Source organism: Aulostomus chinensis, chromosome 9, assembly GCF_037954235.1.
Source record: "Aulostomus chinensis isolate RoL2024-O1b breed Wild chromosome 9, RoL_Achi_v1.0, whole genome shotgun sequence".
Classification (NCBI taxonomy): domain Eukaryota; kingdom Metazoa; phylum Chordata; class Actinopteri; order Syngnathiformes; family Aulostomidae; genus Aulostomus; species Aulostomus chinensis.
Window position 1 is genome coordinate 27400067 of NC_141328.1, and position 17148 is coordinate 27417214.

Here is a 17148-nt window from a genome sequence, read left to right on the forward strand (position 1 = left end):
GGATATGAGGCCCAGGTTTAGAGGTGGAGCACCCTGAAATGGAGACGCCCTAGAGGAGCAGCTGGTGGAGAAAAGACAGAAGAGATGGATGGCAAGGGAGATTATGGCAGAGATGGAAAAAAAAACAATAGAAAAGAGCAAGATTCATGTTTTGAGAAGTTATAGGGAGAAAGAAGTTGATAGGAGAAGCTTCTCTGAAGCAACCAGGTATAAAAAGATCGTTAAAAAAATGCTTCCGACTTGACCACAGTTCATGAAATCTGTTTTGGCCTGACAGGAATAGTCCTCCTCATGGTAATAAATAAAACTGCTCTGTGTTTCACGTTCCTTGGTTGTCCATCAAGAATGTTAAATGAGGTTTGAATAACTTACAATGCCAAAGAAATAACTAATAGAGGATAGGAAATAAAAGCTTTTCAGGATGGGGGCATATTGCAGACTCATTACCTACAGAGCGTGTAAAAGGTGACAGCATGCATGAGGATGAGGGGTGGGCCCTCTCCTCCCTGAGTTCTCTGGGTGTAGGAGTTAAAGAGCTTCTAATGGGATCTGGATGCTGTCGTGTTTACCCTGCCCCCCCCCTTACCCCCCCCCGCACGCCCACTGCATTGTGGAAGTTGCTGGGCTTTGGGACACCACAATAGGCTGAGTGTAGGGACAGATGGAGGTCCCTTTCGAAGAGGGCACAAAAAACAGCAAGGTAGGAGGGACAGAGCGTCTGAGGGAGCAAGCATGGTCTACTGCTACAGACGTGGGAGAACATTAGAGGTGGAGGAGGGAAGAGCCAAAACTGAAAAGGAATTTTAGTTTCTTCCTAATTGTAATGCAAGGAAGAGCGCGACTCAGAGGGGTCCTTTGCTCGAGCAATCTGTCAGTAAATGCTGCATAAGCTCAGCTTCATCTGTGCTCCTGACAGTGGTCGTCTACACACGCATGCCTTCAGAATGATTAATTCCGTATGCTTTGTATATTCTCATAAATCCGCCTGAAAGGTGTTCAGATGTGATAATAAGCTGTTAATTTGGCCTTTGTTTATGGGCTTGAGTAGGTCAGCCAAGAGGTTAAACGCTGATGTCATTCAGGCCAGTGCAGCGAGCATCAGGGAGGAGAGTTCTGCCAGAGATGCTGATGAGAATATAGAGAAGCGCTGGAGGAGGGTAGAGGGAGGAACCAGCACCAGGAGCAACAGATGGGGCCTGATGGAAAGCTCAGGTTGTAAACTTTGTGTTAGTAACATCTGTCCGTTTGTCCATCTGCTACCCTTTCTGTATACAGTTTGTTTAGCTGAAGCTCATTAATTAGAAAACGGCATTGCTGCAAACTCTTTGTCACAGTATATTAATTAGACCCGAAAACGACCTCAGTCTGTTATCGCAAAAAACAGACAAATGCTTGTTATTCATCTACATAGAGACACGATTGTGTGGTTAAAGGGCAGGAATGTAAGCTAAAGATGAAATCTCAGCTCCGCTGCTGGCGTGCGTAGCTGAACATCACGCTGAAGGCTCTACATCAGGCCCAGGCTCTCAGCTCGAGATCAAGAACTTCACTAACCTAAGATACGAACAAAGATTTGAGATTTACTGGTCGACTCAATCCAATCAGAGGATGTGAAGGTGTCAGACAACTGGGATTATTGTCTCCTGTTCCCTTTAATCCATCTAATCACGATGGGAAAGCCTTTAATAATGTGTATGATTTGTAACAACACCACAGAAAGAAAGAGAAACAGGTCTGTGTTCAGCTGAGCTCCCGAGAAACTCTGTTATTTTTGAGGCTGTGGTTTATTTGAAGTGTGCTTTTTTTGTTTGCTCTGAGGTGTCCCTAATATTTTTACCTAACACCTCTCACCGTGCAACCGAGTACACCAGTACCGCAAATGAAAGCCTCCAAAAGTCATTACAATAAAACAAAACTCCTACACAGACAAACAGAAAAGTCAATTTACATCCCACCAATATTCCAATAAATGGACAAGCAAGTTGAAACGAGGCAAATGAAATATTTGTGGCAGCAGTTGTTCATCCTTTCCCAACCGCGACTGAGCATGTGTACATTTGCCGTCTTATTGGCTCAGAATGAACTCATCATGGTTTAATCCGACAAATCCAGCTGTAGATGCACTGATACAGTTGTCTTGCAGCTTTTGTGTGCAACAGACAGTCCGTGTCTGGTGTTGTCGGGATGCTGTTGAATACAGCAGAGCAACGCAGTGGCTATTAGCTTAATGAGTCAGTTTAAATACATTTTGATGGGTTTATGTACTTAAAAACTGGGACGAAAGGGAATCCCCCGCCTCAATTATTATCCAATCAAATGAACAGTTTTGCGCCGTTCCCACAGTTAAGCCCATCGATCACATCTGTGCTGCCCAGGGACAGAAGTCACGCCACGGCATCCTCTTTGTTCATTTTCTGGAGCATGCATGAATAAGTGGATTTACGCAGGATGTTGATATAAATCCAGATTAGTGTTACATTAGCAATTACAGTAAACACGCCTTATGAGCTGTGTTCTTACATACAAATGCAGCACTGCTTCCTGTCCAAATCTTACCGTCAAAATGACAAATTTAGGGGACAACATTTACCTAGAATATGAAAGATTTAGGGGACAGCTTTCATAAGCATAACATGACAGCCCTGCAAAACCCGAACGGTTTCTCGAGAAACGTTACATCACCTACGGGTATTTTACTTTTCGGCTAAAAATATTCCCTCTTCAATTTGCACTGCAGCATGCGGATAAAAGAGAATTAAGCATCTGATCTGGACTCAGTGGCCAGAGTGTTACATTAGACATTAATCCAGAACAGTGGAAGGTTGCAGAGGAGATAGCATCTTTTAATCCTGCTCTCCCCTCGCCAACCCTCCCACAGTGACAGTCATTCTGCAAAATGAACCCAACGGCCCCGACGTCTCAAAAGGAACCACACTTTGCAAAAAAACCCATAACTTTATCATAATCTATTTTTACGATGCATGAGCGTGATTCGGCCTTCCTGGGTTTCCTGCACAGTTTCAAAATTTTCCAGGATTTTCAGCAAGTGTCCCGGTGAGCACTCTCAGTGCACACAGTCCCACTATGTGTAACAGATGTTACTGGGGCAACAGTTGGTATTGAAAGGGAGGGGCTTCGGGGCTTCAGGCCATCTGTCCAGGGTCAATGTTTGAAAAGGGATGGTAGAGATGGTGGCACGTTCAGGGAAATGGTAAGTATTTGATTGAAAAGAGGGAATATAGCTTGCATTGTAATCCTGCTCAATGTGTGCTTTCATTTCAGATTGCCTTTGTGAAGATTTGGGGAGAGATTTGGAGCTCCACAAAGTTTGTACAATTAGGGGAAAACTTCAGCTTTAGTGTCAAAGCACCACCTTGTGGTTAGAGTCAACACTGCAACCAAGGTGTTAACTTTCTACAACACTTTATTAATATTTTAAAAATGAGACAAGGATGAAGACTCTCCTCTGTGCAGGATCATAAGGAGTCCAACTGTGATTTAAGGCTCTCTAGAGTGTGATCTATACTTTCCCGCAAATTTGCCATATTCTTGTGACAAACTTTTCTCTAGAAAAAAAAAGCAGAATGTGGAACACAGATGTAATAAAAATCACTCAAAAAAACAAACAACCAACCAACTCCATAAAAACAAAGTTCCACAAACATCCAAAGAGCACTCACGATGAAGACCTTCTGCCTCTCCCTCTCCATGTGGTAGAGTTCAGCCACAGTCAGCTCGGTGAAGTCTTTCCTCATGGTCAAGAATCCACAGTTCGGAGAGCGTTTTATGTGTTCGTGCCTGAGCCGGGAAAGAGTTTGGGAAGAAATCAGTCAAAGACACATCAGAGTGTGGCTCACAAAGACAAGTTCTTCTGAATAAATCCACTTCTGCAGAAGGGAGAACTCCATACAACTAAAAAATTATCCTAATTTACAAAGATCAAGTGAAAAGCTGCAAAATCTGCAACCTACAGGTTTTATGAGAAATATTTTTCAGGAATCTATTTCCAGTCTTTATGGTGATGCTGTATATTTACATTTGATCCTTTAGATCAAATACTCATGTCACATTATAGCCCAAACCTCAGCGACTCAAAGCCGGTTTCAAAGTTGGGGGTGAATGTGAGGTAGTAATCCATCAAAAGGTAGTAGAAGTACATCCTACCAGGGGTCATCGTCAGGCTCCCAGCCCTCAAGTTCGATCAGACAGAAGAAACAGCAGGTGACGTCAGGGTCATTCTCAGTAGGGCAGTGGACAAAGCCGGCCATGGCCATCTGCAGTGACAAAGTATCTGTCTTAAAACGTAAAACACATCTTGTCCTGTCAAACCAAAGCGCTGCAGCTTTGGTGAAGTTATGCTGGTAAAGCTCCACTAGATGTCACTGTGTCTTCGAGAAGTAATCCGTTTTCAGTTCTCCTCACAGGAAGTCAGGAACCAGCCCCTTCAAGCATGGAGCCTCTTTAGGTTGTGAAACTCTTCAAACGGTGAGCACAAAAATGAGAGCTTCTAGTCTTATCGGAATTATCCAACTCAAAACAGCACGTCCCAAGGCTCAGATATGTATTTTGTCATTTCATGGTAGCATTTCTACAAATTAAGACACTTTTGCTTCATGTGCCAATGTAGTTAAAATCATTCCATGACATTTGTGCCGAAACTACGTTCTAAGGTTGTTTTTGTCATATAAAAACATGCCCAACCAAAAAGGTGTGAATATAATTGACTAGTAAATGCAGATAAGATGAAAACTTACCAGCTCATTCACACCAGCAGTTTCCATATCCAATCATGAGATGAGAAAAACCAATGGTATGATGTTACCGTTTTATTTTGTACTGGATTTTAAATGCCTCCAGCGATAACGTGTGCTGTGGTGAAGCCAATCCATTTTATTTTTTCAAAAAATGTATCAGTTTTCTAATCTATCTGTATGTGAATCGATGTTTCACATCTGAGCTTGAGAGAGAACGTTGACGCTTTTGTCTTAGGGAAGTAAATAAGCATTTATTTGTTCCTATCAAGGACAATAAAGGTTGAAGTGCTACATTCAGGCATGATTAGTGGGGGCTGATCGCTTATTAGCACAGATGACAAGTGTAATGTGAGAACAAAAGTTCAAAGCTGCATGAGGATTAGTGTCTGACTGGAACCAGAATGTGATCTCCTTTTGGCTCTCGGGGGGGTTAACAGACAGTAACATGGCATATAATGTTGCTCAGGTGTCAGCAGCCCATCCATCAGGAGGAGGCCAGGGACAGCAGGGGGGGGGGGGGAGGAGGCCAGGGACAGCAGGGGGGGTGGGAGTGGTCTGCACTGGGCAGTTTATGCAGTGAAACCAAATCTGGCACCTGCTTAACTGTAAATCACAGGCCGTCAGCCAGAGACAAAAGGGCGAGGTTTCAAATTGCCGTGGAAACACGCTTGGTGCTGAATATTTGCCGGTACTGGGGGAGTTAAAGCTGATTTGTCGGACAGATCCTGAGGAGAAATTTGAGGAAACGGAGCAGGTCCTTGCATCCTGCAGGTCCTGTCTGAATTAGCAGCTTCCTTGTGGACAAATTCCATGTCGCCACTGCAGCGTCAGCCCTGATTTAGCTGTCAGTGATATACCTGTCAGAGGCGCTCCGCTGCAGCCTCCTTACCTTCTCAGGTGTGCAGTTGCATTCCTCTCGAAACGGCCAGTCTGCAAAAGTTTGCTCACGTAAATCATGACTGTACATTTTGTCATAAGAGTAAAACCTGGCTCTCAATACATCCGCGCTGGACATCTCCTCTTCCAAAACAAGCTCAGCCTCTCGTGCGCAGCCTGGATGCGGATGTAGCCGCTTGTCACACCTCCACAGCTGATCGCACTCTTGGCTGATTACACTCTTCTCAGGTTATAAGTGGGCGTGGCTATGACTGGGCACAGTGAGGTCACCAGCATGTACCCTTATCACTTCAGCTGCAGGGGTGGAAACGTCTCCATCGTAACTATTGTTTGTAGATATTTCCTGAAATATGTACAGCATAAAATGCACGAGGCATCATGAATGCAGGACGGGGGGCATTTCCGATCAGGGTGAGAACCCATCCAGTGCCTCCTCACGCAGACTCTCTGGCTTTATATAACCAGATGTCACTCTTTCCTGCTGTCCTAACTACTATAGATGTCAGCTGTCACGTCAACATCAATATAGGTCACGTGTTTTTATGACTCATCTGGTTATTTTCTCGGAGGCTGAGGTCTAATATCTGTCGATTCTGCTCGAGGGGCCGTACTCTGCTTTTTGCCAGGACGTTTCTGATGAGTAGAAAGACGGCGTTTGGTGCTCCAGCATCTGTCATGTTTTCACATCTGTAGCAGAGTGCAAAGCCAGTAAAAGTTGATTTAAATGAATGCAGAAGATAAAATGTTTGACACAAACTTTCCATCCCTTGAACTTGTTCTTGATCTTTGACAATAATCTTTTCTTTATTACAGAAATATTTCATTTGACGTGTCCAGTAAAACTGGAAAAAAAAGTGGGAAATGAAAATGAAAATGAATATAATCAAGCACACAGTTTAACATGAAATGAAAAAAGAAAATTATATCAGTTAATTACAAGCCGATGAGCTGTAACACCAATAACTGATGTTTGAATTGTGTTGATTCTGGGGTTCATGTTCAGTTGCTGCCAGGTCCTCATTCCTTTGTTGGCCCACTGTCATTCTCTTATATATTCCATACTCGCTGACTGAATCCTCACAAGCCCTTCATCCTCCCACTTCCTCTCTTAAAAATTCATTCATTCGCCAGCGTTTATGTGGGACCGGGTCATGGTGGCAACAGACTGCCCCCCCCCCCATCCCCCCAGGCACTCCTGGAGGATCTCCAGGCCAGATGGGATATATAATTTCTCCAGCATGTTCTCTGTTTGCTCCAGGGTCACCAAGCTGTTGGATGTGCCTGGAAAACCTCCAACTGGAGGAGCCCAGGAGGCGTCCTGAGAAGATGCCCCAACCACTTTGGGTGAGTTGTTTTTGTCGTGAGTGGTTCTTCTACAAAGCTGGTCCAGATGTCGGAGCTCATCATGCTCGCCATAGTTGAGGGTTGGAATATAGAGTGAGCACATGAATCCATCTGTTGTCCTGTCACGTCACCGAAACTCCGAAACACCTCAACTGTGTCACACGATGGGAAATCCTCCTTGGCTTCAGACTTGGAGGTGCTGATCTCATCTTGATCACCTCACACTGTAAACCGTCTTGCTCATGCAGGAGATCTGAACCACATCATCAGGAAATATCAGAGGTTCCTGGACCAGACGCTCTCCTACCCCCCGCTGATCCTTCAGATCCTGTCCATGAATATCACAGCACCCCGGAGCTTTGATCTCCTGACTACAGACACCTCTCTCTCTTTCTCTCTCTCTCTCTCTCTCTCTTTCACTCTAGTTACATGACTACTGAACGGTTGCTCAAACTTGTCTGGTACCCCACACTCCCACCTTCCGCAGGACGCCGCGATGGTCATGGTCGTACGCCCCCTGCAGCTCCATAAAACACAGACTTGAGAGGTAAACTCCCAGGAACGCTCCTGTATCCGGTGTTTGTTTCTTGATTATTTTTTTTTATTCTCATCTGTATTTCTTGTGGCTGGTTGCAGAGGCTGGTGGAATCGTGGTAGAGGACCGACAACCTCCCTCCTGAAGCTCAGTGATGTCACTCCTAACAACGCTGGAGGCAAATTAGCTCTGAAATATCTCCTGCGCCCACCTTTGATTCAGTCTTTGAGGTTGGGAGAAGCGTAAATGTGAAAATGCTCTGTAAACACACACAACTTTACAGAAATGCTACAAATAACACAAAAGGGCAGTGTGCTACACACTCACACAACCAGAGGGTACTTAAAATCTCAACATGTCTGGATACGCTTGGTTTTGTTCTGCCTGTTTTTTTTTTCATAATTCTGCCAATGTGTTGTCAAATAGATTTTTTTTTTTTGGTGTCTAATTGCAAGTTACAGTGTATTGAGTTGTCGGGGAGGGAGCCTGGGGTTAGCTGGATCCTAATCCTAGTTTCCAGCTGGAAAAAGTAAGAAAGTAAATATAGACAGAAAGCCAGTTGTCCAATTCTATGGTTTGTTGTGTAAACTTCGCTGGCCGGTTTATGACTGTGAGAGACGGGGATATTCCTGGTCCTCAGTGTGTCCCTGTAACACAACCCCTCGGACATCTGGGTGCTGAAATGTGCTTACAACTGTGTATCGCTGTCCTTTTTCCCTTCTACATAAGCCTGCTAATGAGAATGAGATGATCCTCCAGCTGTGAGTACCGCACTCCAGAATGCACGCAGGCTTATTGAAGAGCAGGTCTGGAGGGAATTGAATGTCTCCTGTTCCCTCCGCTGTAGGTGGCCAGTGGGATATGTGACGGCTCCACACAGACGCTGCTGAATAACGCCTACATCTGAATTCCTGCATGCGTCCGTCAATGTTGTCAGCCGCTCAACATTCTTCAGTTTTTCTTTCGCAGGTGTGAGGTTTACCTGCTTAACTTTCCCCAGCTGTGCACTAAATCTGGCTTTTCAAATGATCCTTGCAATTGATCACTTTCCCTTCTTTTTGACCATGCTCTGTGAAATGATTCTTTTCACAGATCATCTTTGCAGAGGTTGAAACGTGTCCTCCCTGTGCACCAAACCTCACTTTGACTGCTCTTGTCTTTACTTGACATCTGACTCTTTTCCCCTCCTAGCCTCGCCGCTAGCCTCTGCTGTCTTCCACTCCTGCTTTAGCTGCTTCACATAGGGAGAGAGAGAGGGAGGAGATAGGATGTAGCGAGGTTGAGGGGAGGTGATAGCAGCAATGTGTGTGTGTGTGTGCGTGTGTGTGTATGTGTGTGTGCAGTCTCTATCTCTATGTCATTTACCTGCTTTTCTGTAAGGATTTTGTTTGCATGTGCTGCTCTTCAAATCTTTTCACATGAATGAGATCTTGGCGCTGCTCGTCCTTCTGCCGAGGGAGCCCTGAGCAGTTTGATGCTGGGAGGAATTTCACAGGGGAACTAGTTGTTTCTCAGTGTGCCTGGAGGTTTGACTACTTCAGTACAAGCAGCAGCGGGACCAGAGGTGCAATCAATGTGGAGCACAGGTAAGGAAGCAGCCTCACGCTCACCACTATCACTGTCGTACACTGCAGGAAATACAGCATGCTTGATATATTTATCCCAAGTGTAGCGCAGGTGGTTGGAGCGGCTGGGAATATACATCACATACATTGATGCGGCACAAACCTGCACTTGTTGGACTAAGAGATTAGAGAATCGTGTGCTTGATGTTCATACTGAGTCCTCATTCTTGGCTCAAATACACACACAAGTCCTGTGGAGCTGTCAACTGTCCTGACAGCTCCACCTGTCCACTGCTGACCTCACACCCTGGAGGAACACATTTAGGCCAGTGTGTGTGTGTGTGTGTGTGTGTGTGTGTTTGTGCGTGCGCATGTATTCGTATTATTCATTTTGTGCAGACATAAATCTGTCACATTTTAGGGAGCTAAGACACAGCGAGGGGCTTCTTTTTGTCCTGAAGGCACTTGGTTGCTTGAACAAAATAGTTCTAAATTCTATGAGATATGTCGGAGTTCGTCAGGAGTTTTGTGGTGATCTGTGACTCTCATGGAATTTTTTTTCATCCACGACATCACTCTCAGCTGAGGAATGTCTGAGCTTTCGAAATAGACTATGATCCACGAAGAGCATAATTACTTCAAATTGCTGTTTTCTAAAATACGCTCAGCATTGCACGATAACAACTAGGAATGTGTCTACACCTAGCTTAATGATTTAGCCTGGAAATGAACAGCAAACAGAATGTGTGATCTGAATGTGGTTGGAAAGAAAGATGTCTTGTCCTCCAGCATGGGTGTAAAAATGTCAGGGATGTGTTAGAGAGCGACAGTCAACATCAACATTCTCCTCTGTAGGCCGGCGTGTATTCACAGAGCAGGCACACCCACTTCTGTACAAACATCCTCCGATCCTCAAGAACTAGTCTTGTTACCTCTGTGTTGCTGGCACAGCATAATACTCAGAGCACCATCATAAGCGTAGTATAGTAAAACAAATATATGCAGTATTTGGAAATAAAGAGAAAAATACTTACAAAATGACAGAGAACCTTTTTTTCCATTTATTAAAATAAAGCAGAGCAGAAACCGGGTCCTTTGTCACGTACAAGTTTCTTTATGAAACTCTGTTATATAATGTTCCTCGCTGTGTCTGATTATGATTATGAATAATTTCATAGGGAGTTTGAACAAGCTCTTCACTTGCAAAGGAATGAAAAAATTGATGTTTTGGGGTTAAAGTTGTGAAAACGTCTTTTTTTCCCCTCTGTTTTGTGCCTTCCCTGCTTCACACTGAGCACATTAAAGTTTTGTTCTGTGACAGTCGATCGGTTAAATTGCTGATCACTATGTCTTTGTGTCAGAATTTGTTTATTGTGAATGAAGGCAGCTTCAAATTGTGTTTGAGGACTCTGACAACAAGGAAGCACCAACGTTTGGGGGTTTATTCCTAGCTGCCCTGCTCTCTAGAGCCAGGCAGTAGAGAGTTACTCTTCTCCCCAATTCACAGCTAGTTAATGTAGCGCAATGAATGGGAGTGGATGGGCAGGTTAGCTTACCTACTCAGCGTCCAAAACAAGTAGTTTCCTTCCTTCCATGAACCTCGTCCTCTCTTGATGTCTTTGGACTGTGGGAGGAGCCAGAGTAGCAGGAACAGGGAGAACATGCAGACTCCCCACAGAAAGACCCTGTGCTCCAGCCAGGGCTGGAACCCGGAACCTTCTTGTCATGCAGTGACAGCGATAACCAACGCACCACCGTGCCGCACAACATTTAGTTATATTATTGTAATTGTTAAATTGATGTGGGTTATGAGAGCATTGTATTAATGCAGGCAAAGTTTCAGAAAAAAGTGTATTTGATTAGTTCTGACAGAGCTATGTTACCCTGCCCCAGCACAACCATTAACCATGCTAAGCTAACTAGCAGTTAGCCAGTATCTTGGTCTCAGCTCCCCAGTGCGCACATGCGCACGTGCGCACACACACACACACACACACACACACACACACACACACGCACGTACACGAGAGAAGGGCAATCATTTTCTTAGCTAGCTCTGGGAAAGATGACAAGTGAGTGTATTTCCCCTGAAGTTGGTGTGTTCATTTCAGTGCATCTCTATCTTTGTGACCCATGACTGTCATTTATGAGGCCAATATATTTATTTTACAATTTTGCTTCTTGTCCAGCAGCAGCTCGTATGCGTCTTGCACCTCTTGCATCATCAGCTTTCTGCGGCATGTCCAAGTAAAATCTTGTAAAATGTGTCACGGTATCAAATAAAATGAGCAGCTGACCTAAAGTGGAACTGCAGTCATAGAGATCTAGTTGTTTCACCAAACAGAGTGACACCATGAGTCACTGTTGTTAAAGTGAAATGGCAATTCTTGTTTGTTTTGTCAAACTCATCCACACCAATGGTGTTGGCATCCTCATGGGGACCTGTCACTGATACTCATCTGCATTCCTTAGACCTTTACCCAAACCTTAAGACCAAGTGAAAGTCTAACCCCTAAACCAAGTCTTAATGCTCAGATATCCATTTGAGCTTCTGGGGTCCATGATTTTTGACCCGGAAAGGAAGGTGGACTCCCAGTTCTCAGGCCACTCAGGTATTAATAATGTAATGGAAACAAAGTGTGCAGCTGTCTTAGTTTCCTCCACACGTCCACACATGATCAATAGTCTAAATGTAGTCAGATGATCTTTCCTCACAGTTGCAGACTGATCTGTTTCACTGTCAGGTTTGCAGACCCAGCCCGGTTTACAGGGCAGCACAGGCAGAGCTGACTCACTTGTTATTTGCTATGACGGCATCAACAGAGCCTTAACCTAACTAACTGGTTTACCACTATCTGCCGACATTCTCTACTATTCCACTAGTCCTGTTCAGCAGTCGTGCAAGTATGCAGATACCTGGTGATTGCCTGGCCCCCTCACCTTTGACCTTCGTAGGCAGCCTCTAAATTCACCACCACGGTGCCAGGAGACACCCAAAGCATGATATATGACCTAGGTGCAGATTCTGTCTCAACAACAAGCCTTTTCATTACACCACACATGCAGAATATAGGGGAAGGGAAACAAGGACCAGTTAGCATTTCTGGGAAGTCACTGGGTACCTGCAGGCTCAGGCTCATGAAATATGACTGAAGGTGATTGTCGAAAGAAGTTGCGTTCAAGCTGATGTGAGGGAGTTGAGTTACAGCCTGTGACACAGGTTGCGGTGAGTGTAGATTTACTATGCGTTCCCCCCGCAGGAAAGAATGAGGAAGATGAATAACTGCACGAATGGGGGATTTCGATTTTTTTTTACTCTCTCAGGTTTGATATTCCTCGCATCACCTTCGGAAGTCCTTATGAGTCCTCCGTGCTTTCTTTGACCTGCTGCACTCAGGCGTGATGCACTTTACCTGATTTACCATTCTGGTGTCAGAAATGGTTCCAGTAAGGAAACTGGCCTCAGCAGCTTTGTCCAGTCAGTCGATAAGACTCCTCCAGGAGTTAGACATTTCTGATTCAGTCTGACAGCCCATAGATATTAACCAGCGGTGTCTCATGACTGTTTGGTTTCCTTGACGTGTCTCCTATGACGTGTTTACACTGGTACATCGTTTTGATTTACACAGAACCCAGTGGTCCGGTCCCCCCCGAGAATTTGCTGTCGTCATTTTAAGTTTACCTCTCCATTTATTTTAAGTCCTGTATTGAGGAACCGTTTATTTAAACCTTCACTCTCGGATTCATCCTTTTTCTATCTGGCACGACAAAGGTCTGAAATCCTTTAAACTTTGATATAAAAATAATGTCTTCTGTAGTTTTACTGAGTTGTCAGCTGGGTTTCCACTCCCATCTTCCCACCTTTTCCAGTATTTTCAAATTAGGAACTGTGTTTAGTCCCTACCACAAGTACATTGGATCATTTTAACTGTTGTGCAGTACCAGGGTCACTAATACTGGAATATTTCTGTTCACCATGAATCCAATGTTGATGCGCTTTCACCAGTAGAGGGCAGCACAGTGTAACCAGTAATCACTGCTCAGGCGGTCTGACAGTTTTCCTCCTTTTTACCTGATGCTTGTGTGTGTCCTTGCATGAGCTGGATCACATTGACAAGACAGAACTCTAGTCACACATCAGTGTGTGGCCCAGTGTCGACCTCGCATGGGTAGTTGTTGATTTTAGAGTTAAGACTTGATGTCGGTGTGAAATTTAAGAGGTTGACATAAATGAATGTGAGGCTGAGGTCTGTGGAGGACATAAAGTTATGGTAAGGACAGGCAGCCATGTCAGTTTTCTCTCTCTTTTCTCTTCAGAAACTTATTTTCCTTCTCATGACGTATTATAATAATTCCTTTAAATTTCATGTAGTTAAATGAACAGGAAACGCCTGTTGAGTAACAGAAAATGTGTTGCAACTTGTCAGTATCCTAGAGGGAATAGAAAAACAAATTTGAGTGGGTCTGTTGTGGAAGAATGCTGCCTTCAAAATGAACTTGTGTTTACGACCTTGGAAGTCGTGTACACGTGAAGGCAGAAGCTAACCCTAACCCTATTAACTTATGGAGTTAATGATCGGAGTTCCAGGGAATCTACCAGGGTACAGTTTGGAAAACATCAAATGTAAAATGAAGTGTTATGAGGTACACATTGGGTGGGAGCGGCATGGCTCAGAGGTAGCGTGGCTGTCTCGGAACTGAAGGGTTGCTGGTTCGAGCCCCACTTCCCCTGGTGACCATGTCCAAGTATCCTTGAGCAAGATACTGAATCCCTAATTGCTCCTGATGGCCCTGCGATGGACTGACGATTCGTCCAGGGTGAACCCCGCCTCTCGCTCATCGTCAGCTAGGATAGGCTCCACCCCCAACCCTTAACAGATATGCGGTATAGAAAATGGATGGATGGATGGATGGATGGATGGATGGAAGTCCACTTGGTTTTTATGATGAGCCCTTTCCATCCACTGAGAACAGTTCCTGATGGTGGAACTGGAGTATCAAATGTATCAACTAAAGTAGATGGCAAGTGAATAACGTGTCCGTGATGGCTCCCATCCAGAGGTGATGTCGGTCATTCGGAGTACAACTGATCCGTAGCCAGTAACAAATACAAAGAACAGAAGGGCTGAATTGCCTAAATTCTTCACCTCTTTTCTCTCTCTCCTCCCTCCTGCTCTTCATCACCTCTTTGCTTACATACCTGTCCAAAAATACCATCTGTCCTCTCCCCAGTGGCCTTCACCCCATCCCTTATTTCCTCTCCTCTGCTGTGCCCTCCCTCCCTGTTCCTCTATGAACGATACGGGATCTCCACGCTCCGATTTCACCCTCTCATCATGACATCCATTAAAGTGGCGCTGGGCCCTGGGCCCCCGTTGGCCCGACAGCACATTAGCACTCGGACCATTGAACGGCAACAAGGACCGTCTCTGAATTATTGATACCAACACAACTAATGAGGAAACCCTATCTCAGCTTTTTTGCTGTTCCACAAACACACAGACACGATACACGCTCACAGGGCCTCGCATGCATAGCTGTATTGATGAAATAATGTTGCTGCTAGTCTTACATTTAACAAAACTAATACTGTCAGTGCTCGGTTGATCCACAGCAGATGTGATGGATGTTGATGCCTCTGAACTAAGAAAGAGGATCATTTACCAAACATCTGCCATTTCATCCGTGCTGCGCTAAACTATTGCAGGAGGATTTCTGTGCACCTTAGCTAAGAGCCATCATACGTTTGTACCAGCTGCTTTTAGTTGCTGGGTAAGCTAACGTGCAATCTGCGAGCCGTTTGTGACCCCTAAGTCTGCCAGTGTTTACATACAAAAGCTTAAATTTGTGCAGTGGAGCCACTGTGAAGAGAGGTATTGGAGTTGTCAGCAAGCCTTCTTAGTATTCACTCCAACACTCTGTGACTCACAGCCTCAGCCTGAGAGCGTGAGGTGGGTGGGGGTGGGGGTGGGGGGTAGAGATAGAAAAAGGAAAGAGAGTAGGACAAGAACATCAGGCAGCATTTTCTGTAGCCCCAGGCTCACGTGTTTGTATCTGTGTGTTTGCAAGCAAGCCCGCCCAAGGGGATTAATTTTTTGACAGCTTTGTTAAGCCTTCTCTTAAGCGCTGAGCTTTGCAATAACATTGTGCCTGTGTGATTTTCAAAAGGTCTCTCGCTATCCTGTGATTTCTCCTCTCAGAGGTAACTGAGGAGAGAGACAGAGCAGCGCCCTTTCATGACAGGGGATTTGGTTTGAGTAGCGTCTTGGTGTGGAGGAAGTGGACCATAAGAAGCAGGCTGTGAAGCTCCTCTTCAATTAGTGACGGCATTGCGATGGTCCACATTTAAACTCTCAGCTGCCCCTCTCCTGTGTCCGGCTCTCTGTCTGTCTTTGTTTCTGTAATCCATCCTCCCAGCCGCCTCTTCTTGTCACTCCACGTCTCTTCATTCCCATGTCACTTTGTATTCGGTTTAATCTCCTCCTCTCCTTCTACCGCTTTCCCTGCTCTGTCTCTTTCTATTTGATCTTTCTTTTTTGCTCGCCACCCTCCCTTGCCTGGATAGGTAACCTTGCCTGGATGGGTTAAGAGAAAAAACGTAGAAGGAAAAAGCCAAACAGACAAAAGGTTAATCCTTTAACAAGCCCACAGACACATGGAGTCAAAGGACAGAGAGGAGAGGGGTAATAAACGGCAATTGCAATAAACAGATGTGACAATCAAACTCTCCACATGGGAGGAGATGCATGAGGAGAATGTGGGAAATTAGAGGGAGAAGCTGTGGTTGGCAGAGACGGCATTTTTAGTCTCCCCTTCATGACTTCCACTCTGCATGATGACAAGTGTCTGCAGCTGCTCCCATTGGTCGAGGCCGCCACCAATCAGAGCAGAGGCATGTAAGGCGCCTTTAGGTTATACCCAACCCCAAAAACAAGAAGCAGAGAGAGGGAGAGGGAGACCGAGCAGGAAAGGGAGAGTGTGCTTTACAGAGAGAGAGAGAGAGAGCAAAGCAGGCACTGACTTTACAGTGCAGTGAAGATCTTCCCCCTGAAGCTCCTTGAGAAATGAGACTTGAGAAGAAGTTGCATGTCAGCTGTTTGTTGGAGACCACTACAATTCCTGCTGGCTGCTGCGGAGAAGAAGATCCTGGTTCTGTAGCCTCCCCTTGTGATTGGCTGTCACACTTTAGGCTCCCCCTTCTCTGTCTCTCTCTGTCTCTCTCTCTCGCTCTCTCTCTCTCTCTGTCTCTCTTCCCTTTTCAACTAACCCCCTCCACACTGTCCTCAGGCTTACCTGAACCACAACTGTAGGAACACTGGACCCCCCCTCCTCCTCCACACACACACACGTATACATACACGTGCTCTTTCTCACAAACAAACACATAGAGATTCTGCTTTTCACCTGGAGGAGCAGGCGCACGGGACGGCATGTGCAGCAGCAGCAGCAGCAGCAGCAGCAGCAGTTGTCTCTCCTCACATCTCACGGTGCCTCTCTGAGTTGCCTCTTTCTGGAGAGGAACTCTGAAAAGAGAGTTTGGAGCTATTGTCCCTCGGTGAAAACAGGAGACACGGGGGCTGTGAGGGAGCACTTGTCAACCCGGGGACACCAAAGCCAACACACAGCATGATTTTGGGTGAGTGTTTTTGGTGCATGCTTCATGTTGTCGGAGCACTAATTCCTACTTAACCTTGACCACTAGCAGCTTTTTATAAATCATGTTTCTGATTTCACACTGACATCCAGGCATGGATTTTTCAACTGTGGTTAGCATTTGAAATTATGGTGATAGTGTGTCATAACTATGGCAGGTGCAAGTGATGACAGGGAAGGTCAAAGGGCTCGGAGCTGGACTATATCATTATGGGCTGTTTGGTCACGTGACTAGGCTCTCACGTCCTGCCAGGGGAGGTGAAGGGACAAATATGGTTTTATACCAACACACTAATAACTGAAGATATTCAAAATGACTCTGCTGGTCATTGATTAGGAAACAGGTCACACAAACCTTGAACAACTCTGATAGATGCACAGTGAAGCTTTTAGTTATGAT

General features: G+C 45.2%; 2 protein-coding genes across 3 annotated transcripts in view; one reads left to right on the plus strand and one right to left on the minus strand.

Annotated features, from left to right (window-relative positions):
* Positions 1-3406: 3406 nt before the first annotated feature.
* On the minus strand, positions 3407-5857 carry birc5b (baculoviral IAP repeat containing 5b). The gene is made up of 4 exons (XM_086214771.1): positions 5644-5857; positions 4165-4274; positions 3681-3798; positions 3407-3566 (listed from the first exon to the last, which is right to left on the minus strand). The coding sequence occupies exons 1-4, from the start codon at positions 5767-5769 to the stop codon at positions 3477-3479; spliced, it is 444 nt and encodes a 147-aa protein (XP_086070897.1). The 5' UTR covers positions 5770-5857; the 3' UTR covers positions 3407-3476.
* znf385a (zinc finger protein 385A) overlaps positions 4432-17148 on the plus strand; it is a 69229-nt gene continuing 56512 nt past the window's right edge. Inside the window, exons 1-4 of one of the 2 annotated variants that reach the window (XM_086214766.1) lie at positions 4432-4485; positions 6910-6995; positions 7421-7542; positions 7632-9116. In XM_086214766.1, the coding sequence (XP_086070892.1) occupies positions 9104-9116 (13 nt within the window). In that variant the 5' untranslated portion in view covers positions 4432-4485; positions 6910-6995; positions 7421-7542; positions 7632-9103. Of the gene's footprint in view, positions 4486-6909; positions 6996-7420; positions 7543-7631; positions 9117-16048; positions 16732-17148 lie in introns of those variants that run through there. The other variant, XM_086214767.1, reaches the window with a different exon arrangement.